Genomic DNA, 25,198 nt, shown 5'->3' with positions numbered 1-25,198 from the left:
AAAAAATACTACCAGTTAGACCTCTGCTCTCAGGAGCTTACATTCTTTCTACAATAAGTAAAACTTTCTTATTTCTAAAGCACTGTAATATACATGTATCTCAATAACAACTAGAGGTTACTCGAAGTGAGCAGAAGGAAAAGAGAGGAGCCTTATTTAGTGGCTGATGAACTGACAAAAAGAAATTAAGGACCATGAGCAGAGAATGGCTCAGACAGATTCCAATCCTTATGAGATTTTGAATTAATCATATTGTCAGGGTTTGAGCATGGTGAGAAAGCAGCCATATATTAACTAGCTTCCCTGCCCCCAAATATTTGGGCAGAACCCAAATGCAAGTACATACCAATGTATTATTCTTTTCTGATAATTCCTTCAGTGTATCTGTTCTGGGTTGGTGCAAAGTAAGAGTTTGTTTTTATCTGAAAAAACAGTGGCACATGTAAATGGATAAAATCTGTTGAGTCAGATGTCTAGGAAGCTACATAGATAAGGAACAAGGAGCCCTGAGTTCTTGAAAAGAATCATAGAAGTAGTATAGAATCACAATATCTTAGAGTGTCCTTTGTATCAACTCCCCTCTACCATACTGCCAACCAGCAGTCATCTGGCCTGGATATAAACTTTTCAATGATAGAAAACTAGCACCCTCAAGACAGATCTGGGCAATTCTATTGTTACAGCAGTTCTTTATTATCAAATTTAGCATCTGCCTATTACTTACGAGTCCCTGTTCTGCCTTCTGGAGTAGTACACCCCACAGCACACCTCATCTCTCTTCCATTTGGCACATTCCCCCGATCCATAAGGATGGTCTTGTTCTCTCTCAATTTCTCTTCCCCAGCTTCACTCCCTTGAATCACTTTTTCTTGTGTTTATGACCTACGGGGCCTCCAACATTCCTAATCCCAAGGTCAAAGCAAGCAATGGCATCAATATACTTGCTACAGATTCTGAGGGTGAGGAAGAGCCAGTGAAAGAGCTTGTCAAACACGACTACCTGTAGTAAAAGCACTTGTAACCTCAGCCACTCTTCAGTCCTCATACTCTATGCAGGGCTTCTCAACAACACACTGTTCACCTATTGGGCCAGATAATCCTTTTTGTTGGGGACTTTCTTGCGCATTGTACAATGTTGAGCAACATCCCTGGCCTCTGCACACTAGATGCCAATAGCACCTTCCCAGATGTGACAACTAAAAATGTCTCCATGCTCAGGATGCCTGGGTGGTTCAGTCAGTTAAGCGGCTGCCTTTAGCTCAGGTCATGATCCCAGGATCCTGGGACTGAGTCCCACACTGGGCTCCTTGCTCAGCTGGGAGTCTGTGTCTCCCTCTGCCTGCTTTGCATGCCGCTCCAGCTGTTTGTACGCTCTCTGACAAAATAAATAAATGAAATCTTTAAAAAAATAAAATATGAAAATGTCTCCAAACTCTGTCAAATGTCTCGGGGTGGGGCAGGGGCAAAGTCACCCTCACTTGAGAGCCACTGCTCTATCCAATGACTCTGTTCATCTGTCACTACTCAAAACTCTCCTCTGATGGTTTAATGGTAACTTTCCAGAAAGTCTACTTATGTATCAAAATGGCATTTGAAACTTTAGAAGTATTTATCTTTTGGGGAACAACATGCATTGGTGAGGATGTGGAGGAAAAAAGAACCCTCCTGCACTGTTGGTGGAAATTAAAACTGGAGCAGCCACTGTGGAAACAGTATGAAAGTTTCCAAAAAAATTAAAAACAGAATTGCCATATGATCCAGCAATTCCAGTACTAGGTATTCATGCAAAGAATATGAAAACATGAAGTAAAAAAGAAATATGCATCCCTATGTTTATTGCAGCATTGTTTACAACAGTTAAATTATAGAGGGAACCCAAGTGTCCCTTGATAGATAAATGGATAAAGGAGAGGTGGTATATGCACACACACTGGAATATTAACTATTTTTTTTAAAGATTTTATTTATTTATTTGACAGACAGAGATCACAAGTAGGCAGAGAGGCAGTCAGAGAGAGAGAGAGAGAGGGAAGCAGGCTTCCTGCGGAGCAGGGAGCCCGATGCGGGGCTCGATCCCAGGACCCTGAGATCATGACCCGAGCCGAAGGCAGCAGCCCAAACCACTGAGCCACCCAGGCGCCCCTGGAATATTAACTATTAAAAAAAGAATGAAATCTTGCCATTTCCAACAACATGGATGGATTTAGAGGGTATAATGCTAAGAGAAGTCAGTCAATCAGAAAAAGATAACGCGTTTTTTGGCAACCTGAACATCTGAATTCAAGTAAAATATTCTGTCTGACCAGGGCTATGTGAGGCAAACCTCACATATCTGATCACTCAGTAGATTAGAAGGGCCTTTCTCACCACTATTTAAACAATTTAGGTATCTGAGAAGCCAGTGGAGGTGAGTGTACTACAAGAATGGTAGCTTCAGGATGAAAAGTTGGCAGGGGAGGCAAAAGAATGGAGAGTGAATCTCAGCTGAAAAGGGAGGAAAAGGGGCGCCTGGGTGGCTCAGAGGGTTAAAGCCTCTGCCTTCGACTCAGGTCATGATCCCAGGATCCTGGGATCAAGCCCCGTATCCGGTTCTCTGCTAAGCACAGAGCCTGCTTCCCTTCCCCTCTCTCTGCCTGCCTCTCTGTCTACTTGTGATCTCGGTCTGTAAAATAAATAAATAAAAATCTTAAAACAAACAAACAAACAAAAAACCTTTTAATTAAAAAGAAAGAAAAAAAGCGGGGGGGGGGGGGGATTACAAGGAGAAAGGTCTGCTTGATATAAAGCCTGAAAATCTTACTTTCCACTTCACAGGCCATCAGAAGGAAGCGGGGTGGAGGAGGGGGAGGTACCTAGAGCTAAGACACCTGGCCCTTGTCTTCTCCCCCAGGCCTGACCATACATTCAGACTCTCAATAAACATTTACCACCAGACCTTGCACGGGGACCACATCTGGGAAAACACCACCGCACCCTCGGAATTTACGGGAGGAGACCTGCACTGACAAGCCATCAAGGAAGCGGTGGGAGCGATAAAGGAGTATGGCAAGGCTCGGTCACCCAATCGCCAGAAGCCCTCCGCCCCCCGTCCATAAGACCAGGCCCCCACGGCCGCGTAGCGCCGGACCCCAGAGGCTGCCTTCATCGAGCCCGTCTCCCCAAGGCTGGACCGGGTCTGGACGTCGCCAACCCCTGTTTGAACCTACAGACCTCGCCGCAGTTGAACTTTGCAGACTGTCCCTCCTTCCTCAGGGTTCGCCAACTCCGAGAGCCTTGCTGAGCCGTGCCAGACACCGTCCTCGAGGCCTTGCGCGCCCGTGACGTCATTGCCATGCGCCTCTCGCACACCAAAGCACTATGGCTCTGGCGCGGCCGCCGCGGGTGCTGCGGCTCACGGTTCGGTTGCTTTCGGCACCTCGACGGGACCTAGCGGTCCGCGGTCCGGACGAGCCCCTGCCAGTAGTTCGCATCCCGCGGGCTCTACAGCTGCGGCAGGAACAGCGGCAAAGCGGACGGAGTTCCCCGCGGCTGGTGCTGGCGCGACCTGGCCGGCTGCTGATCTCGGCGCGGCGGCCAGAGTTGAACCAGCCGGCGCGCCTCACGCTGGGCCGTTGGGAGCGCGCGCCACTAGCTTCGCGAGGTTGGAAGAATCGGCGCTCCCGCAGGGACTACTTCTCTATCGAGCGAGCGCAACATGAGGTACCAGCGCTGCGGGACTCCGCATCTGAGGGCAGCTTCGCGGCTCTTGGTCTGGAACCCCGCGTGCTGCATGCACTACAGGAGGCAGCTCCCGAAGTCGTTCGGCCTACAACCGTGCAGTCGCGCACCATACCCCCTCTACTTCGCGGCCGCCACATCCTTTGCGCTGCGGAAACCGGCAGTGGCAAGACTCTTGGATACCTACTACCTCTGCTTCAGCGGCTCTTGGGCCGGCCAACCTTGGATTCGCACAGGATACCAGCTCCTCGAGGCCTGGTCCTTGTACCTTCGCGAGAATTAGCCGAACAGGTGCGGGCGGTGGCCCAGCCCTTGGGCGTCTCCTTGGGCCTCCACGTGCGGGAGCTAGAGGGAGGCCATGGCATGAGTAGGATCCGGCTGCAACTGTCCAAACAACCCTCAGTAGATGTACTAGTGGCCACTCCAGGAGCTCTGTGGAAGGCCCTGAAAGGTCAACTGATCACCCTGAGGCAGCTCTCCTACTTGGTGTTGGATGAGGCAGACACACTATTGGATGAAAGCTTCCTGGAACTAGTGGACTATATCTTGGAGAAGAGCCATATAGCAGAAGATTCTGCTGACTTAAAAGACCCCTTCAATCCCAAAGCTCAGTTAGTGCTGGTGGGGGCCACATTTCCTGAAGGTGTAGGCCAACTGCTAAGTAAAGTTGCCAGCCCAGACTCTCTAACCACCATCACCAGCTCTAAGCTCCACTGCATCATGCCTCATGTTAGACAGACATTTATGAGGCTGAAGGGAGCAGAGAAGGTGACTGAGTTGGTGCAGATTCTCAAGCAGCATGACAAAGCATACAGGTCTAGCCGCTCGGGAACTGTTCTGGTGTTTTGTAATAGCTCCAGCACTGTGAATTGGCTGGGATATATTCTGGATGACCACAAAATCCAACACCTAAGGCTGCAGGGACAAATGCCAGCCTCAATGAGGGCAGGCATCTTCCAGTGCTTCCAGGAGGGCTCCCAAGACATACTCCTCTGCACAGACATAGCCTCTCGGGGCCTGGACAGCACCCATGTAGAGCTAGTTGTCAATTACGATTTCCCTCTCACCCTGCAAGACTACATCCACAGAGCTGGTAGGGTGGGCCGTGTAGGAAGCGAGGTGCCTGGCACCGTCATCAGCTTTGTGACCCATCCCTGGGATGTAAACCTGGTTCAGAAGATTGAGCTGGCAGCGCGCCGGAGGAGAAGTCTTCCAGGAATTGGGTCCTCAGTGAGCGAGCCTTTGCCCCAGCAAATCTGATGGCAGCCAGCTTAAATGTGATGCCATTAATAGGAATCTTTCCCTTTGTCCTGGGTGGGTGAGCACAGTTGTCAGTAGGATGCACTGGGCAGCCAGTCACCTCTCTGAAGGCCTGGTGAGCTGTTTCTGGCTTCCAAAGGTAGATGGGCCAGCACTGCAGAATGAGCATGGTTCTTTGTAGTCTTTCACATGAGTTCTGAAAAATAAAGTAGATTTTTGGCATTGTATTATGTCATAATTCCAAACAGTAAATGATGTATTTATGGGGCTCTTCTAATAATAGTTACCACTGGGGTAGAATTCATTGGATTGTGAGAAGATTCACGCTCCAAACAACACATCTGGGACCGAGGCACTTCCATTGCTGTTTTTTTATTATTTTTTATTTTTATTTTTTTTAGAAGAATGTCTTTTTTTCTTTTTCAGAATTATTTATTTATTTATTTGACAGACAAAGATCACAAGTAGGCAGAGAAGCAGGCAGAGAGCGGGGGAAGCAGGCTCCCCGCTGAGCAGAGAATCTGATTCGGGGCTCGATCCCAGGACCCTGGGACCATGGACCTGAGCAGAAGGCAGAGGCTTTATTTAGCCCACTGGGCCACCCAGGTACCTCTATTTTTATTATTTTTTGAAGTTTTTATTCATTTGAGAGAGCAAGCACGAGCAGAGAGGGAGAAGCAGACTCCCCACTGAGCAGGGAGCCTGAGGTGGGGCTCGATCCCAGGACCCTGAGATCATGACTGGAGCCAAAGGCAGACGCCCAACCAACTGAGCCACCAAGATGTCCCATTCCATTGCTGTTCAATTAGTAAACAGATTTTATTTCTTGCCCCCCAAAACATCCATTAAGCATCCCAGAGAAAGGGGATGTGACTAGCAGAGAGATTTTCTTCAACAGTGCCCATGGCAAGCTTGGGCATTCTTGGTGAACTCTCTCTGGGACGTACTGGCAGAAGAAGAGAAGACAGACAGACTGACACAGAAGTATTGGTGTGCATTTCCAGGCTCTACCTTCTTTCTCATCTCTTGTGGCAGGGGAAGAGAAAAGAGAAACTTTTTACAAAACTGGCAAAATAAGCATATAGCATTCTCTGCTTCATGGAACCTCTGCTAGGTTCCAGTTTCTGCATCATTCTATAAGCCTAAAGTAATGCACAGTTGAGATCAAATACTCCACAAAACAAAATACTTGCACACTGAAAATAATGAGGTTGCAGAGAAAAGAAATGGGCATGGGGCAATCTGCCAGGAGAGAATATTATACTAAATGCACAATCATAGCTCTCTTTTTCATATGAAGAAGTTTGAGGCTCAGAGAGTTAAAAGAACTTACTCAAAATCATACAAATATGACAGAATCTAGTCTACCTGCACTAAGGGTTGAGTTTTATACCAACTTTCAACATTGCTCACTTTGACTCTCAAAAGCAACCCAGTTTGGAAAATAATTTGGTAACTCTATCCATGGATCACTCTGGCAGTACTGTTAAAAATAGATTCCAGGGCCACCTGGCTGGCTCAGTCTGTAGAGCGTGTGATTCAGTCTCTGGACTATGAGTTCAAGCCCCATGAGGGATATGGAGATTATTTAAAAATAAAATCCTAAAAAAAGAGAATTACAGGGGTGCCTGGGTGGCTCAGTGGGTTAAGCGTCTGCCTTCCACTAAGGTCATTATCTCAGGGTCCTAGGATCGAGTCCTGTATCGGGCTCTGCTTGGCAGGGAGCCTATTCCCCCCTCCCCCGCCTGCCTCTTTGCCTACTTGTGATCTCTGTCCAAAAAAATCTTTAAAAAATTACAGATTCCTGAACTCAACCATTTGTCTATTCTCTTCTGCCTTCCCCAGAGATGGAGTCATGTCCCGATAAGCCTTCAGTAACCTTTCCAGGTCAGAATGATGTTTTCAGACAAATAATCTCTCTGGAGCCTTGGGAGAATCTAAGTGGTCTTCTGCTGACCCACCTACCAGAAACAATCTCCTCCACGGTTCTCCCCTTCACACTTTTCCTCCTAGCTCTCCCCAAGGGCAGTCCACTCTAATCAGGCCTGACTTCCTGTGTCCTCTAACACACACCACATTATATTCAGGCAACCCTGGAATAGAAAGAAGATGATGTGGTTCTCAACCAGGGTTGCCCAACCTCTCAAATAGTAGTCCTGTCATTTTCTACCTCCAGGACACATCCCCTTTGCAACTGCCCTGGGAAACAAGCATCCCATCTTTGCATATTCAAGGTCAGCAAGATGGGGGTCCCCTCCTAAGGAAGTTCATCTCTCATTGCTAGGAGGTTCTTGGCTGCACTATATCCAAGGCTGCCCCAAATATGGTTCTTTCCTGTGGGCCTGATCAGGCTAAGGGCAGAGCTGTCTATTTCCTCCACCTCTGAGTAGGACACAATCAGCTTTTGTAACATCTCTTCAGTTTGACCATGTTTTTCACCCACACTTCTGCTGAGCCCACACTTGCTCCTGTCAGTGGTAGGACTGTTATTACAGTATTTGCTTTTTGTGGGGAGAGGTGAATGTAATAATTAAATTGTCATTTTGTATTGTCTTTTTGTCATGAATTTGTTTTGAATTTTATACTAAAGTGGGCCCATCATTCCCACTTTGTGAAGCCGTTCAGGACCCTCATTTTGCCTTGGAGCACCTTTAACCTTTCTCCCAGTGTCACTTTGAAATGTGATGAGCTTGTCCTCACATTCATATCAGGTACAAATTCAGAGTCCGACTTGAAGCCCTACCATAGAGCAGAGCACTTCTCCACTACTTATGCAACCTTGCATAGTACCCCTTAACCTCTTGGTTTATCGAGTCCTCAGTTGTAAAAATGTGAGGGTTCTATGAATTTACATTTGGAGCAGGACAAGTTCAAGAAGAGCTTGTCTTTGCTTTTATTTTCCCAGCTGGAATGTCTTCATCTCCGCTCCCTGGGTCCAAATCTAACTTATCCTTCAGACTCACTGCCAAAGAGCCTTCTACACAAATCTCTGCCTCTCCAGCTGTTGAATACTTAGGGTCAGTGCCGTACAAACTAGCTGTCTCTTAGGTTAACCTTGCCACTCAAGCCAGTCACAGGATGTGGGTTTCCCTTGCCCTTTTCGGTCCCCGGGATTATGCCAGCTCACAGGTATGCTCCACGGGGAGTGTTTACTTCACTAGGACTGGCTGGGGAGAGAAGTGTGAGGGCCCCAGCAAGGTGCTTCTCTGCCTCCACCCTGCTCTCCTCCACAAAACCCTGAGAGCCTGAAACCTGTCCCTCAAGTCACAGATTCCTTATGTGACCTCACTGGGTAGTGATGACCTCACAGGCCTTCTCACAGTTTCCGTGGCAGGGTAACTACGCAGACCGTGGTGCTCTCGGGGAAACTTTCTTACCAGTTCTCTACCGGATACCAATCTGTTTGGTTGCCTGAGAATGTCTGACCGGATCTTCTATATTCATTCTAACTTGTCCTCTGTCCCCTGGGAGGGCAGCACAGCAGGTAGGCTTAGGCCAGGCATCTGTCCAAGAGTCCCTGGTATACACACAACTCCACCTGGCTGCCACATGTTCCTTTTGGGTTTGCCCACCACACCTCAGAACTTAACTAGCTGTAAGTAAGACAAATGGCCTGGGGCCCCCTGAGGGACTTACAGTGTTCCTGCTCACTGCCGAGGAGTGAAACGTCATTCCTTGGGCAACTGTTCAGAAAGCTTCTAATGTTTACAAATGCAGCCTTTCCTTTTAGGCTACAAGCTTCTTCCATTCTGACCCTTTCCGGCTGGCCTCTTAGCAAAAGTCAAGTGAATTTTTGTCCGCAAGTGATAAATGGGGCAGGTTGAGGAAGAACGGTTGAGGCCTCCTCGTGAATCTCCGCTTCAAAGCCAGGCAGCTTCGCCGTGCTGTTGCATAGACGTGCACAAGGGTTCCCTGAGACACACCCCAGACTGAGTGGCTGAGTACTGGGGAAAGGTGGTGTCATATTGGTGGGAAGAACAGAAGAGTCAAGGAGAGAGATGAGTGATACAAGACAAGAGAGCTGACGAAATAGTGTCCTAGGAGGTTAGGTTGACGTGAGCCTAGACTTCCTATCTAAAATCTGGTTCTGAAGCTCCTGGTCACTCGGCCTGCACATTTGGCCTTTTCCTAATCTAGGTAAAAGTATCAGAGGGCTAGAGGTCAGTGTGGTTGGAAAAGGCAACGAAATGGGACCCAAGAGGAGTTGCCAAGGTGGGTGGGGTTTTAGCCCATTTATATTATTTTTCCAATACCTCAAAGGTTTTTCCATTAAAGCCTCAGAAGTGACAGACCTTAAGAAATGCTTTTTCTGCTGTGGAAGGGAGGGATGGAAAGGATCCTGGTGACAACTGTTTTCAGGTTCTACAGTTTCCTCTGAGAACGGGGAACAGATTTCCTGGTCTCCTGCTGCTGCCCTAAGCTCCAAAGAATCACTTCTGCAGCCATATTCCTTCTCTAGGGAACTCACAGAGGTGATAGGCCAAGGCTGTGTTTTGGATACAGAGCAGATTAAAGGGCTTCAGCCAGAAACTGGGAGAGACATGAGAGGGGAGGTCCTGGCAGGTCACTGTATGTAGCAGAAAAGGCTGATGAGATCTGATTTTTCCTTCCAGCAGCTGTGGCTCCCACTTCTCCTCCTACACCTGGTCACTACCATGTCCTCTACCGAGGTTGTGGAGAAACCCAAGTGGGCTGGCATGGGGAGACATACTGCCTGGTTGGTGGCTACCGGACCTATGGGGATGCTCCTGTGGCCACCCCAGCAAAGGTGGAAGCAGAGAAACCAATTCCCAGCCGGGCTCCCAAGAGACGTCGAGCTCTGACAGAGTCGGATAAAGACCTAGGTTGCTCCAGCCCCAAAATTCGGCGATTGCAGCATGGTGGCCGGAGGATGACCCCACAGAAGCTTGCTGGCTGAGCTACTCTCCAGGGAGGGAAAATGTTTAACCACCCAAGACAGCTAATGCCTCTTCCTGCAGTGAACCCCACTGCCCATCATTGGAGATTAGAACCTGAGCCATTCTGTCTGAGCTTTCGTCGGCCAGGAGCCTCCTTCCATACTAACTGGCTATAGACAAGGAGTCTTAAGAACTGAGGCTTGAAATGAGAGGCTGCTCTGAACATCCCAGGGCTGAAACTGGCCTGGAAGAAAACCTTCTGTTTCTCTGCTCAATACTTCAGAGTCCCTTCTTGGGAAGAAGAAAGAAAAGTCTGTATTTTTTGAGCCAACAAGGATCCCAGAGCAGAGAGAGGGTTCAGACTGGTATCAGCAGGGGCCCATCTATCAGATGGACTCCTGTCCTGAGTCATTGCCAGCAGCCATCAACACAAACCAAGAGGAGCCGGGCTTTTTGAAACTGAAAAAAGCAATCTGTGTCTACCCAGGGAGCCCCGTGTCTGGAGTTCCAGGAAGCAGAATAAAGAGACCCAGGAAGACCCACTCCCCAGCGCAGGAAGAAAATGGAGAGAGTTGGGTGTCACCACCACTGAGGCTTATGTGCTCCTTCATTTCCAGCCCTTTCTGGCCCCAGGGGGATTTCTGACTGTTCAATAAAACGATTTTGTCTAACATATTTGACTTGAAATCCAGCTTGTCCAAGGCCAGGCCCCAAACCCCTCTCTTCCCTGGAAGTACATGCCCACATGCGGAACCTGTAGTCAGACCTTCTGCTTCCAAAAAGGACCCAAGTGCAGCTTCTAATGGTGCGGCTCTCTACACCTGTGCAGATAGGGCAGGACCCGGACGGGTTCTTTAAGAAATCAAGAGATGAGCATTTCACTACCCTGCTCAACTTCTTCCTGTGACTTCCCATCACACTTAAGATCCACATTCCTCACCGTGGCTGATGAGGCCTGCTGTGGGCTGGCCCATGCCTGCTTCTCCAACCACATCTTTTATTCTTGTCTTTTCCCTCTGGCCACACTGGCCAGATGAGAACTTCCCTTTCCATGTGCACGTGTGCGTGCATGCATGTGTGTGTGCGTGCGTGTGAGTGTGTGTGTGAGAAGATAAGAGGCAGGTCTGAGGAGACTTTGTCAATCCACCCATCCATCCATTTACTCCATAAATATTTATTGAGCACCTACTAGTTGCTCGGGCTGTATTAGTGAAAAAGATGACAGAAGCCCCTCTCCTCAAGGCATCCACAAACTAAAGGAAGACACAAAGGATATAATTTCAAATGTAAGTGCAATAAAAGTAAAATGGGATAAAAGGGTAGAGTGATGAGGGGCATGCTAGGTTCCACAAGGTAGTCAGGGGAGGCTTCTTTGAGGAGGGGACAGCTCAGTGAAGATGTGAAGAACTGGAGGAGGAAATGGCAAGTGTAAAGATCCTGAGGCAGAAGTGAGGCTGGCCTGTTCTAGGACCAACTGAAAGGCCAGTGTGGCCAGAGGGAAAAGACAAGAATAAAAGATGTGGTTGGAGAAGCAGGCATGGGCCAGCCCACAGCAGGCCTCATCAGCCACGGTGAGGAATGTGGATCTTAAGTGTGATGGGAAGTCACGGGAAGAAGTTGAGCAGGGTAGTGAAATGCTCAGATATAGATGCTAAAAATTTCATTCCGACTACTGTGTGCCATGGCAGTGGGGAGCTGGCTGTTACCAGCGGAATGTCTCTCTCAGCAGTTAAGGGGACTGTTGGTCCTAGGGAGTGGGGGTGGGGGAAGATCAGCAGAGAAGGAATAAGACAGGGTGTGTACAGGCCTGTGTGCCAGGTCTACCTGCCTTAGCATCCCAGATCCAAAGTGGGCACCGTCAGCAGCTTGTAGCCCTCAGGCCCAGGTGAAGCCCCTCACCTTGCGAACAGCACACTCACCCTCGAGGGCCATACCAGCAAGAGTGTTGTTCCTCTTCCAGACCTTCAAGGCTGGGAAAGGTCCTGATAAGAAGTTTCCCTAACCTATATTAGAGGAAAGAGGCACAAGCCCTGGGGAGTTCCCACTATAAATCTCATTAACCCCCAAAAGACAGCGAATGCCTCTTCCTGCAGACACTCCCACTACCCACTGCTGGAGATTAGACCCTCAGGCTGCTTTCTGATACTTGGTGTGACCTAGGAAGATCTGCGATCCTGGAGGAGTCGGGTAGGTTGGCAATTCCCAAACACGAGGCAACAGACTTAACCTGGGCTCTCAGGAAAACTAGAGATCCCCAGTACATATACCAGTCCTACTGAACACATTTTTAGGGTGGGATGTGGAAACCTGTGGTTTTAAATTTTTCCCATAACTCTGATTTTATAGGAAATACAAGTGACAGAGGGACCTGTGAAATGACAACTTGGATGCAGTCAGCAAATTCCAAGACACAGGGGGGCTCTGAGGCAGGGTGTGCCATGTACAGCCTGTTGTTGCCAATCTGATAGGCCTCAGAGATAAGCAGGCTAGGTCGAGCAAAGGGACCGCAAGTCTGAACTTGAGGCTAACTGAAAAAAAATCATATATGCCACATCATAAATGTTTGGTCAGAGCTAGTTCCCAGCACCTGGTGTTCACACAGCCCATTCTCCCAGATGCCTCTGTTAGAAGATGTGGTAGATAACTGGAAACTTGTCCAGCCCCTTCATGGCATTCCCCAGCACAGGGCCAGCTCCAGCACATGATCAGTAGGGAATATCTAGACAAAGAGATGATGGGAAGGACTTGAACCCTCTCCTGGTGAGAGAGGCAACAGCTGGAAGTTAAGTCCATGGAACCTCAGTTGGACTTGGCCATGAGAACACGTGTAGCTGCTAGCCCCCCTACCTTTCCTCCCCTTCAGCCATGTTCAAGGCGGGTTCCATCCTCGGGCCAGGAGCCCACTCTCTCTGCCACTGCTGGCTTCCCCAGATGGCTGTCTTATGTCCCATGAAGCCGCACTGAAGACAAGGCCAGTCCAGTCCAACTTTGGTGAGCCTGGCAGTAGGGAACAGGAGATGAGTGGCACGTGCAGAAGCAGACCGGACAGACCTTACCAAATGGCTGGTAGTCATTCTCCAAAGTTCTCCCCCTCAGGGCCTGGAGTACCCACAGAGAGGATGCCCAAAGAGATTAAAAAACAAAACAAAACAAAAAAACTCCCGAGTAGCTCTGGCCTGGGGTCCCAGAGAGCCCTGGACATCAGGAAGCTAAGTACATTCCTCCACCACAAACTCAGTTCCACTGTCCTCACAAGTTGCCCCCCAAAATATGAATTCCCCTACCCAGTGTTCTGGATGTGGATTCAAGGAGGTCTCCAGACAGAGGGGCACAGAGGTCAAGAAAGGGCATCCGTTTGTTGGGGTAACTGCCTTGGACCCAGAGTGGTCCGAGATGGAGAACTGAATCAGAGAGCTCAAAACCGAAAAAAATCTAAGAGTAAGGGAATTCTGGTTCCGGATCCCAGCTCCATCAGCCGGCTTCATTGAGCTGAACCTCAATTTTCTCACCTAGAAAATGAGACTGGTTAAAAACCTACCTTGTGCAGGCGCCTGGGTGGCTCAGTAGTTAAGCATCTGCCTTCGGCTCAGGTCATGACCCCAGGTCCTGGGATCGAGCCCTGCACTGGGCTCTCTGCTCAGCAGGAAGCCTCCTTTGTCCTCTCCCACTCCCCCTGCTTGTGTTCCCTCTCTCACGGTCTCTCTGTCAAATAAATAAAAATCTTTGAAAACAAACAACAACCAAAAAAACCTACCTTGTGGGCTGTTGTTAAAATGGATTGGACTAGGGGCACCTGGGTGGCTCAGTGGGTTGAGCCTCTGCCATCGGCTCAGGTGATGATCTCAGGGTCCTTGATCTGAGCCCCAAATCGGGCTCTCTGCTCAGCCAGGAGCCTGCTTCCCCCTCTCTCCCTCTGCCTGCCTCTCTGCCTACCTGTGATCTCTGTCTGTCAAAATAAATAAATAAAATCTTCAAAAAAAAAAAAAAAAGATGGAATGGACTACAGCACATGGGCCTGGTAGCACAGCCTGGAACACACAGTAGCTTTGGCTGCTCTGACAACATTGTCACTGTTGTCACGTGCCCTTGCTCTATGAAAGAAGGAAAGGCAGGTGTTGACTGAGTTCCGAGTCGACTCACTCTTCAAGGAATGTTGGTTCAGCCTTTGCTGTGCTCAGGCGTGGGGTCCGAATAGGGTGGTCATGGCCTCACTGAGTTCACTGGCCAGCTTCAGCAGGGCCAGCCCCTGCAGACGGCGGTGAAAAGGATACGGACTCAGGCAAGGAGGAGGAGGAGGGGGGAAAGGTTCCAGCAAGCGTGAACCCAAGCAATAGGAGAGGCTCATCCACGTTTCCATTTTTAAAGAAATTACATTACCAAAGAGGGTTTGGATCTGTCCGAGTTCTCCATGATATGCTCCCCTCTCTAGGAGACCAAATGACACAGTTCAGAAGGTGTCATTGAATCCCAGGGACTTCCCTGTAGGACCTTTCTTAGTGGAACTCCTGTAGGCCCCGCCTCTCCAGCCTCCCCCAGCTGATGGCACTACCTCCAGAACATGGGACTGCAGGCAAACCAACCTCAGGGCCAGAGTCCCAAGCCCTGTGAGCTTTACACTTAAATGACGGAAATATCTAGTCCTGGGAAGCAGCCCCGTCAGACACTTCAAGCCTGCAGAACACTACTGTGATTTGCTCTGGGGGCCCTGCGTACTGGATCCTCCATACTGCCTGAGATCAGGCAGAGTCTGGCTACAGGAGACCCAAGATGGACAGGAAGGCTGGCAAGGATGTGGAAGACAAAGGTGGGGATTAGAAAGGAGGCCGGATGGAACAGGAGACAGAGACGCACTGGTGCTTACGGCACTTCTCCCAGCAAGGTGGACAGTGGCTGCCTTTTGAAAAAGGAAAATAAGCTACCTGTTGGCCACTTCCAGAAGGGTAGCCTCAGCTTTGTGATTGGAGGATGCGTGTCCCTGGCAGCCAGGCTGTCTTCTGGCCACAGAGACTGTTGCATCTTGGGAAATTGGCTCTGTCCATCCTCGTGGCAGCTGAACCAGAGTGACAGCCAGAAAGGAGGGGCAGCAAGGAGCCCTGAACGAGGATGAACATCACCTGGGCAGTGCTGGAGACTGAGGAAGCCCCTGGCTCTGCCCCCCACTCCCGCACTCTGAGTGTGTGAGGGGGCCTGTCACTCTGACAGTTTTCTTCCCTGCATATTCTTGTGATACACTAGAGAGCAGTGGCCTTGGGTCAGCTCTGCCACAAAAGTAAGCTTGGTCCCAGGAGAAGCCTGTTTCTATCACTGCGTCCTTGGCAGGCCTTGATTTATGTCAACACTACACTGGTGAGGAATTTGAAGAGAAGGCGCTTACGCACCCCTCCCTGGTGTCAAGATTTCCTGCACTGGCCCTGCCTCAGCAGCCCCACCAGTGGGAGGCTAAGGGAACAACACGTAACAAAGCTCTGGCTATAGGCAGCAAAGCAAGAGGGCAAGAGGGTTTATGCCATTTGCTGAGACTGGAGAGACAAGCCAAAGAAAGGAATCTGGTAGACAGACCTATGTGAGTATGGTAATGGCTTTCTTCCTAAAAGCAGAAATCCTCTCCAGATTTCTTTTTTTTTTTTTTTAAGGATTTTATTTATTTATTTGACAGACAGAGATCACAAGTAGGCAGAAAGTGTGGCAGAGAGAGAGGAAGGGAAGCAGGCTCCCTGCTGAGCAGAGAGCCCAGAGATTTCTTTTGGTTAGTAAAGACAGGTGCTAACGTAGGTCTTTCATAAAAGCAAGGTGGCATGACGCAAACTTTCTGAAAGCTGGGGTACTCATGGTTTTACTCCATTCTGACTTACAAAAGTTCTGACTTCAACTAGTGGAAAACCTGTATCCTAAGAGCAATGGGAAGGGGCGCCTGGGTGGCTCAGTGGGTTAAGCCTCTGCCTTCAGCTCAGGTCGTGATCTCAGGGTCCTGGTATTGAGCTCCCCATCGCGCTCTCTACTCAGCAGGGAGCGTGCTTCCTTCTCTCTTTCTGCCTACTTGTGATCTCCCTCTGTCAAATAAATAAATAAAATCTTTAAGAAAAAAAAAAGAGCAATGCAAAGCCACGAAAGAACTTTAGGTAAGAAGATGACAGATTTTTCTCAAAGAGAGATAGGTCTGGCTGCTCAGTTGGGGAATGGACTAAAAGTGGGGAGACCAGGAGGAGGTGAGAGATGAAAGTGACTGGAGCTGGGGAAGAGGTAGTGGGAATGGAGAAAGTACCCCTGGGAGATGTTTGGAGGTTGAACAGAATGATTTGGAGATGCTGTTAAAGGGGAGAAGTGGGCAGAGGGTAGGAGGCGTCACCGATGACATTCAGGTCAGCTCTGGAGGCAGGCCCTGGGCTTCCCTCCTTGTTTCCTCTCGTGTATACTGCCAGAACCTGGATAACTTCTTATAGTCCCTCCCCCAAAATTGTCCAGGTCTGTCCACAGATGCTGGAGTCTTCTAAAAGGCAAGCGAGCAAGCGAGCGAGTGAGCGAGCGAGCGCGCGCGCGCGCGCGCGAGAGAGAGAGAGAGAGAGAGAGAGAGGAATAAAGGGAGGGCGGGACAGAGAGAGGGAGGGAGGGAGGCAGGGGAGGGAGAAAGGAAGGGGACAAGTCTTCATTAGTATGTGTTTATGTCCCGCTGCACAGGACAGGGTAAAGAGATGGCCTCGGGCGAGGTAAAAAGAACAGGCCACCCGGCTAAAACCCCCTTGCTCCTTGAGTATGAGCATTCACATGTCCCTAACCATATAAGGGTCTGGGTATGTCTGTGTTTCTGTGATTGACTTTGCATGCTAGTCACCGCAAGGCCATGACTAGCGGTGTTAATTAGCTTAAGGACCGAAGTGGAACATTACTGAAAATTATTCCCCCTGGCTGGTGGTCTACAGAGATGGTGCCCACTTTCTCAGGTTCAGCACTGCCTGTCTCTGCTGGGCAACAGTTTCCTTCAAGTCTTGGGGTGTAAGGCATATGATCCCTGGAGAAAAGCTACCCTCAAAAATTAAATTCTCCCTTCTTATTTCTCTGTCAGCAGCTGCTATTTATTCTGGATTTCCTCCCTACCTCTCCCCATTGTTTATACTCCCACTTCCTGGGGGCCAATTAAGAGCAGAACAGACAAATTGTTTATTCCTCAAACTAACATTTTTGTCTTGGAGACCAGCTGGTCCAAGAGTTTCTCCTCCCTTTCCACACTCACTGGCTTCATGAGTGAGCGTGGGGTGGCTGGCCAGCCATAGAGGGAGAAAGGAGGGAGCCAGGTCTGAGCTTGAGCTCGCCAGCTACCCAGGGCAAGGACATACCCCAGGGGACACTCTGCCGTGGGGCTTCCCAGAGAACCCTCCAGCTGCAGCAGTCAGCAGACCCAACCCCAGCACAGTGCCACCGGTTTGCCCTTCACCCCTGCCTGACTACACCAGGCACCATCATCTGCACAATCACTCAGATAGACCCAAGCTGGCAGAGTTTTCCTCACTTCCTTTCTAGGGTTGTTTCTAAGGTCTCCAAATTTAGGTCACTACCCCCGCACAGGTCACTACTGCCACCTGGAAAAGGTTCCAAAGGTGAAACAGCTCCAGAAGGTGCCAAGGTTCACAGTGGAACCTTGAGAGACTGGGGAAGAAGGAGTTTCGGCAGAGACCTTGAGGCCTCTCCGTGGTGGAGCTTCTGGGAGAGGATGAATTCCACTGTTTATATGTGGGATGGGTGTGTGTGTGTGTGTGTGTGTGTGTGTGTAGGGGGTGGTTCCTGGAGAAGGCAACTAGGGTGAAGGCCTGAGGCTGGGAATGAGGGTGGGGCCTACAGAGGAAGAACGCAACTCAGCCTAGAGTTTTCTGGAAGAGCTAGAGCCACAGGAGCAAAAAGATAAGACGAATGTAGCCTCAGAACCCAGATGCCAGGCCTTTCCTTAGGAGCCATATATCTGACTTCAGTGAAGACCAGGCTTCCACACTGAGGTAGGTGGGACCCTGACCAACAGCCCAGCCTGAAGCTCTGGGAGGAATGTTGCTGGGATGGGGGGGAGGGGTGCTCTGCTGCCCTACAAATGACTTTATTTCCTCCCACTCAAAGAGCTTGCTGAGTTCCTACTCTGTTCAGTAGGCCACCCCGACACCACCACCACCCCACCCCCCACCACCACCCCCCACCCCCGCCAAGGTTGCTCAGTTCACATCCCAGAAATCTCTTCATTCAGAGGTGTAGCATCTCCTGAGGAGGGAGCTCTTGCCTGAGACTGACTGGGGAAAACAGGGGGAGGGGCGCCCCTGAGAGTTCCCAGTTCAGGCTTGAGTCCCCCAGGGGATGGACAAGTAGGCAAGGAAGTAATGTAGGGGAGAGAGAGGTCAGGGGCAGAGGGCCTCTTCCTGAATGCAAAGTCCTCAAGGTTAACCCCTCATTTCCAGAAACTGTCTCCTCCCAACCCCACCCTCACTGTGGCTCAGCAGCAGGAATCCGAGAAAGCTCAGAGTACTGTGGCCACAGACATTTGCATGTAGCCCTCAGGGTGGCTGGTGCAGGCAGATTGGGGACCAGATGTGGTTGAGAGAGGCTGCTCTCTGGGAGGAGCACCCCAAGCCTTCTCTCCTGGAGAGCAAGGTTAGAGATAGTAGCAGCGCAACCTGGGTTAGTCCCTCGGAGCACTGGAGACGAGGAGAGAAGGAAGAGAGGAGAGGAGTCGCGCAGAGGGTGGTGTCGGGTTGGCTGGGGGCGGGCGGAGCGCACGCTCTGCGCGCCCGGGTCCGAGATCCTACGAGTCTGTTCTCCCCTTGCCAGACCGCGCTGCGGTGGTCCGAGTCGACGTTACGGACTCTATCGCCACTCTCTGTCCTTCGCCACCCCTCAGGCTCTCGACACTGGCCCCCGCCTCTCTGTGCCGCCCTGAGCAGCATGCAGCCCCTGGGCCTCGAGGGTACCCCCGCGATCCGCCGGCGACCTCCGCTATGTCTCCTGCTCCTAGTGCTGCTGCTGCCGCCGCGGCCTATAACCAGTGCCCAGAACACACCGGGAACCTCCAGCTCCCCGACCCCGCCAGCCACTCCCAGCTCCTCCGCCACGCTGGGGGCTTCCAGCGCCCCAAGTCTGCGGGAGCGCGCGCGAGCCCTGATGCGGGACTTCCCTCTCGTGGATGGGTGCGTAGGTGCGGGCGTGAGGGCGGGTGGAAACTGAGCCCACCCCAAAGCGGGGAAGGAATTCTCAGCATGCAGGGCTAGTGAGGAAACTCCCTCACACCACCCCTGGACGCACTCTCCCATCATCCTTGGGTGCCTTTCCCTTCCTCTTTCATTCGGTCCCTGGTGGGAACCCCCAGCGTAGTCCTCAAGGGGTTCTAGTATAGTCTGGTGACAGTGTGGTCTGGAGGGGTCATTCCCTGCACCAACCTTGGCCCAGGTCTTGCTTGATCCCAAAGCCCAAGGAACCCACCCATTTCACCCTAACCGGACCTTGCCTTGCCCTCCCTCTAGCCACAACGACATGCCCCTTGTTCTGAGGCAGTTTTACGGCAACAGACTACAGGATGTCAATCTGCGCAATTTCAGCCATGGCCACACCAGCCTGGACAGGCTTAGAGATGGTCTCGTGGGCGCCCAGGTACCACAGGGACGGACGGAAGGGCTGAGAGGGAGTGTGAGGACCCCAGAGACCACAGGTTAGTCACATGGGAACTCAGTTATAGTAGGGCCTCCCAAAATACCACAACATGGATGCTGGGGCCTGCAGGGGTCACAGTGAATTCGTTTGGTGAGCATCCACAGACCACAGAGCAAGCAATGCATTATAAGTGACCACTTCTGCTCTGTGGGCTGTGAAGGCAAGAAGCCCAGGGAGCTTGAAAGCAACCCCTGCCCAAACCAACCCATGGCCTTCCCCCAGTTCTGGTCAGCCTACGTCCCCTGCCAGACACAGGAACGGGATGCCTTGCGCCTCACCCTGGAGCAAATCGACCTCATCCACCGCATGTGTGCCTCCTATTCTGAGTTGGAGCTTGTGACCTCAGTTCAAGGTAGGCAGATGGGTGGAGAGTGTTAGGTATTTGTCCGAATACCCCAGCCTCTGAAAGTGATCCCTCTGACCTACCTGTCCCCAGCTCTGAACAACACCCGGAAGTTGGCTTGCCTCATTGGTGTGGAGGGTGGCCACTCACTGGACAGTAGCCTTTCCGTCTTGCGTTCCTTCTATGTGCTGGGTGTGCGCTACCTGACATTCACTCACACCTGCAACACACCATGGTGAGCACAGTGTAAATGGTATGCGTCCACTGATGCAGGCATCTGCCCGAGATCACACTGGGGCTCAGACCAAGCTTTACCCCTGGGATCTGGCACTGACCCTGGAGTGGGAGGGGAGCAGGGGTTCCCAGAGCAAGACTGGCTTCCCAGTAGGGACTGCCTTGTGCCAGGCACAGCCCAGCTTGGGTCCCTGCTCTTGCTGCAGGGGGATGCAGGTCTAGAGGATTCAGTGGGCTCTTGTGGCCAAGTCAGGGCCACCATTCAGACTGCCTCCTGGTCATCCTGCAGGGCAGAGAGCTCAGCTAAGGGCATCCATTCCTTCTACAACAACGTCACTGGGCTGACCAGGTTCGGTGAGGTGAGGATCCTAGCTCCATACCCTGCCCCCTGTGAATGTGCATGCCCCACCAGTTCCCTACAGAAAAATTCATGGGCAAGTGCACCCCTGATGCCCTTTCCCCAACCTGTCACTGCAGAAAGTGGTGCTGGAAATGAACCGCTTGGGTATGATGGTCGATTTGTCCCATGTCTCAGACACTGTGGCTCGGAGAGCCTTGGAAGTGTCACGAGCACCTGTGATCTTCTCCCACTCGGCTGCCCGAGGTGTATGCAAGAATGCCAGGAATGTTCCTGATGATATCCTACAGCTTCTGGTGAGAGACTGCCCGGGCCCTCAAACCAAGAGCCCTTGAACCTGAGCCCCTGTTCCCTCAACTTTCCCAAACCCTAGGCTGCCTCACAAACCCACAGTCCATAGCCCCTGAATTCTTGAACTCAGGTGTGGGGGTTCTAAGCAGTAAATACTGCAAGACATTTCCATCCCAGCCAGAGTGGAGTCTCCTCCATTTACACAAACCTTGAGGTGAAGTCTCCTTTGACATCAAACCCAGAGCTGAACACCTTCTTCATGGGAGCCTAGAGGCAGGTGGGTATTTCGGGGGCAAAGCTGAGTGTCCATTTGTCCACCCCTGCAGAAGAAGAATGGTGGCATCGTGATGGTGACTTTGTCAGTGGGGGTGCTGCAATGCAACCCATTAGCCAACGTGTCCACTGTGGCAGGTAAGCCCTGCCTGGGCTCTCTGAAGGGCTCTGATTTGCACCTGAAGCCTTGCAGCGGGGAGGCTCAGTACAGCCCCAGTGGTCTCACTCATTCTTGGCTGCAGGCACAGCTCCTAAAAACTCAATGATGAATGGTATAAAACACCTTGGTGCCATTTGGAACTGAAGACACAGAGTTGGTAACTATGATACTCATGGGCATAAGGGAGGCATTCACACATAGAGCCCAGGTGCCAACCATCTGTGCCTCTGCAGGGGCTCCCAGAGCTTCCTGCCCCTGTCTCTGACCAAGGGACTGGGCAGCCCCGTAAGTCTCTGTGGTCTTTGTCAGTTGTATTCTTTGTCCCCCGTCATTCTCCACACCCATGGAAAGGAGCCACCATGGTTCTCAAGGAGACTGGAGGCAGGGTGATTCTGGATCAGAAGAAGCCCAAATGAGGTCTACTCCAAATCTAAATTCCAGTCTAGAGTCAACTGGCATCAGCCTCGAGTTGGCACACTGGGTGCCAGGCCATGAAGGGACTGGCCTGTGCGGCCTATAGGCTACAAGAAGGGGAATTGGTAGAGTGTGGTCCCCATCCCACCCCTGCCCTGGAAGCCCCACGCTGCTGACTCTCCATCCCCCAGATCACTTTGACTACATCAGGGCAATCATTGGATCCAAGTTCATTGGGATTGGCGGAGATTATGATGGGGTCAGAGGGTAAGTGCTTCCCTATGGCTTGTCTAAGGCTCGCTGTGCTACAGTAGGGCCTTGATAGTCACTGTGCCCACCACACTGTGGTCCTCACAGCTTTAGGCCCACCTTGTCTTTCCCCACACCCAGAGTCTATTTCCTGGGCCTTACTGCTTGTTTGCAACACTTGGCCCCACTCTAGGTCATCATCTGCCCACCCTTAGTGCCAGCAGAGCCATTTTTAAGTTTTATTTAAGTAATCTTTTTTTTTTTAATTTATTTTTTTTAAGATTTTTTTTTTTAAGATTTTATTTATTTATCAGAGGGGGGGGAGAGAGCGAGCACAGGCAGACAGAATGGCAGGCAGAGGCAGAGGGAGAAGCAGGCTCCCTGCTGAGTAAGGAGCCCGATGTGGGACTCGATCCCAGGACGCTGGGATCATGACCTGAGCCGAAGGCAGCTGCTTAACCAACTGAGCCACCCAGGCGTCCCTATTTAAGTAATCTTTACAACGCAATGTGGGGCTTCAACCCATGACCCCAAGATCAAGAGTCACATGCTCTTCTGACTAAGCCATCCAGGGTGCCATGACCCACTGCTTCTGAGCAGACTCTTAGCAAGTTCTGGTGTGAACTGAGCATTTCCTCTGCCTGCAGCTGGGTCTGTGCCTGCAGGAGGTCAACCCAGTTCTTTTTTTTTTTTTTTTTTTAAAGATTTTATTTATTTATTTGACAGACGGAGATCACAAGTAGGCAGAGAGGCAGGCAGAGAGAGAGGGGGGAAGCAGGCTCCCTTCTGAGCAGAGAGCCCGATGAGGGGCTCAATTCCAGGACCCTGAGATCATGACCTGAGCTGAGGGCAGAGGCTTTAACCCACTGAGCCACCCAGGTGCCCCTCAACCCAGTTCTTAAAAAGCTTCTCTTCTTTTTATAAACGGAGGGAAATTTTGTATTCAGTGAAAGACAAAGATCATTGTGTTTTTTTGTTTTTCTTTTAAATGGGGCTTGAACTCATGACTCTGAGATCAAGATCTGAGCTGAGATCAAGAGTGGGATGCTTAACTGAGTGAGCCACCCAGATGCTCCAACATAGATCTTAATAGTACAATTCAATGAGTTTTTATGACGACTCAAGTGGTTAGGAGCTTCCTTCTGCAGTATAACGAGCAGAGCAGGTCTGAATCACTTACCCTCTTCAGGTCTCCCTTTCCCATATCTGACCAAAGCTAGGGGTCAGTAGACCTGGACACAGAGGACTGTGGTTCTGAGCCATGAACAGGGAACAGGGCCGAGGTTCCACAGCTGGCTGGCTCGCGGCCACTCAGGTTCCCTCAGGGGCTGGAGGACGTGTCCATGTACCCGGTTCTGATAGAGGAGTTGCTGAGTCGCGGCTGGAGTGAGGAAGAGCTCCAGGGTGTCCTTCGCGGAAATCTGCTGCGGGTCTTCAGACAGGTGGAGCAGGTATGCTGCTGGGCTGGGCAAAAGAGTAGCACAGGGGTGTGAGCAAGTGTGTTGGAGCTGCTATGGGAGCTGCTGACCATGGACTCCTACCTCCAGGTACGGGAGGCAAGCAAGGGGCAAAGCCCGATGGAGGATGAGATCCCGGATGAGCAGCTGGGCAGCTCTTGCCACTCTGTTCTCTCACGTCGGCACCAGACACGGTACCTGGCTCCAGACCAGAAACTAACTGAGCCTTCAGAGCATTGGACACCTAAGTGGTCACCTAGACAATCATTGTCAAGATCTCCCCCCAGAATGGCTCCAGGCCTCACAGTTACTGCTGCCTGTTTAGTCCTCATTCTGTGGTTCTGGTGACCCAGTTAATCCTACCAGATGTTACTACGGCAGCTACAGACACTGCACAATGTTCCCGCCATCATGCAGGCACAAACATTTCCTGAAAATAAATGTTTTACACATGGAACCAGGCATGAGTATCCTTCTCTGGGCGGGGAGGGTTGGATGGTGGCACAGGATCCCAGTTCTGGTGGTTGGTGGGGATCCTGCAGTCAACTACCAGTTACTCAGGTAAGACCTGAGTCTCACTAGCATGACCCAAGAAGACCCCAGTGGTTGGGCTCAGCACTGGAAGAAGACAGTGGATGACACATGCTCCAGCTTTGGGAGAATGGATCTTCCTCTGGGTTGCCTCTCAATAGCTCACTCAGTCCACATCCTGACCCACAGCCTGGGGATCTTTTCTTTTCTTTTTTGTTTAAGTTTTTTTTTTTTTTTTAATTTATTTGAAAGAGATAGAAAGCACACAAGCAGGAGGAGTGGCAGGCAGAGAGAGGGAGAAGGAGAAGCAGACTTCCCAGTGAGCAGGGAGTCCGATGTGGGGCTCGATCCCAGGACCCTGGGATTGTGACCTGAACTAAAGGCAGACGCTTAACGACTGAGCTACCCAGGTGCCCCACAACCTGGGGATCTTGAAGGGAACTCCGGTTCGGATTCCCAAGAAGGGAACCTGCCTGGATCACAAATAATCTTTGTTCCTATTTGGACAGAGCCCAAAACACCAGGCTACATGATGGGCCACGGACCTTCCCTGGATGTGGACCCACCCCCTCCCATGTCCCTCAGGGACTTCCTCTCTGAGAAGCACAAGCTACTTAGAAAACCACACTATCTTATTCCCAGGCCATTAATGATAATAGCAACTGCATTAATAATAGTCAAAATTAATAGTTAATGCTAATAATGACAGCTAATAATAATAAATATGATAATAATGACTAATAAAAATAATAGTTAATACTAATAGTCTATGCATACCCCATGAATGAGTAATTTCACCCCAGGTATATATCCAACAGGAATGCATATATAGGTTTTTCCAAAAGGCATATTAAATAATATTTAAAGCAGCACTTTTCATAATAACCCCAAATGGTATAGTTCAAAGCCTGGGTGGCTCAGTCAGTTGAACATCAAACTCTCAGTTTTGCTTACTGGAATTTTATGCAAATTTAGACATGGCCTTAAAAAATTTTTTTTAACTGTACCAGTCACAGTGGCATCCTATAAAAGAAGTTTCATAGGCTACAGTTATTTAGAAATTATTTAAGATCCTCACTTGGTCAAGAGAAATTGCCAGACATTCAATCTCTCAATAGTAAATGAGCTAAACCAAGGGGGAGATTTTGAAAATATTATTTATGAGATGTTCATTGTCACATACTATCAGGGAAATGCAAATGAAAACCACAATTAGGTATCCCCTCACAACTGTCAGAATGGCTAAAACCAACAACACAAGAAACAACACATGTTGGCAAGACTGTGGGAAAAAAGGAACACTTGTACGCTGTTGGTAGGAATGTAAGCTGGTAC

At 50.4% G+C, this 25,198-nt stretch overlaps 4 protein-coding genes across 10 annotated transcripts in view; 3 read left to right on the top strand and 1 right to left on the bottom strand.

Annotated features, from left to right (window-relative positions):
* The window catches only part of DUS2 (dihydrouridine synthase 2), a 49,665-nt gene extending 46,366 nt beyond the window's left edge, over positions 1-3,299 (bottom strand). For 2 of the 5 annotated variants that reach the window (XM_059383608.1, XM_059383609.1), the window contains exons 1-2: positions 3,211-3,299; positions 347-422 (exon numbers count right to left, since the gene is read on the bottom strand). The gene's annotated coding sequence lies outside the window, so the exon portion shown is untranslated. The remainder of the gene's footprint in view (positions 1-346; positions 423-3,210) is intronic. The other 3 variants (XM_059383607.1, XM_059383612.1, XM_059383610.1) reach the window with 2 other exon arrangements.
* On the top strand, positions 3,272-5,204 carry DDX28 (DEAD-box helicase 28). Its single transcript, XM_059383606.1, has one exon. It carries the CDS (start codon positions 3,358-3,360, stop codon positions 4,975-4,977), a length of 1,620 nt encoding a protein of 539 aa, XP_059239589.1. The 5' UTR covers positions 3,272-3,357; the 3' UTR covers positions 4,978-5,204.
* Positions 5,205-8,327: 3,123 nt separating this feature from the next.
* DPEP2NB (DPEP2 neighbor) lies at positions 8,328-10,535 on the top strand. The gene is made up of 2 exons (XM_059383615.1): positions 8,328-8,461; positions 9,591-10,535. The coding sequence occupies exons 1-2, from the start codon at positions 8,395-8,397 to the stop codon at positions 9,893-9,895; spliced, it is 372 nt and encodes a 123-aa protein (XP_059239598.1). The 5' UTR covers positions 8,328-8,394; the 3' UTR covers positions 9,896-10,535.
* Positions 10,536-17,703: 7,168 nt separating this feature from the next.
* On the top strand, positions 17,704-23,782 carry LOC132006082 (dipeptidase 2-like). Of its 3 annotated transcripts, none has more exons than XM_059383750.1 (11): positions 17,704-17,860; positions 18,748-19,033; positions 19,367-19,493; positions 19,803-19,905; positions 19,990-20,131; positions 20,420-20,489; positions 20,608-20,784; positions 21,106-21,190; positions 21,818-21,893; positions 23,191-23,326; positions 23,423-23,782. In XM_059383750.1, the coding sequence occupies exons 2-11, from the start codon at positions 18,792-18,794 to the stop codon at positions 23,678-23,680; spliced, it is 1,416 nt and encodes a 471-aa protein (XP_059239733.1). In that variant the 5' UTR covers positions 17,704-17,860; positions 18,748-18,791; the 3' UTR covers positions 23,681-23,782. The 3 variants fall into 3 exon arrangements, with proteins under 3 accessions (XP_059239733.1, XP_059239731.1, XP_059239732.1); XM_059383748.1 differs by having other exon boundaries at positions 19,776-19,905; XM_059383749.1 differs by having other exon boundaries at positions 18,678-19,033; positions 19,776-19,905.
* The last annotated feature ends 1,416 nt before the right edge of the window (positions 23,783-25,198 follow it).

The sequence above is a fragment of the Mustela nigripes genome, chromosome 17 (genome assembly GCF_022355385.1).
Source record: "Mustela nigripes isolate SB6536 chromosome 17, MUSNIG.SB6536, whole genome shotgun sequence".
Lineage (NCBI taxonomy): Eukaryota > Metazoa > Chordata > Mammalia > Carnivora > Mustelidae > Mustela > Mustela nigripes.
The sequence above is the reverse complement of the archived record's forward strand: the minus strand, read 5'-3'. Positions and strand labels throughout refer to the sequence as shown.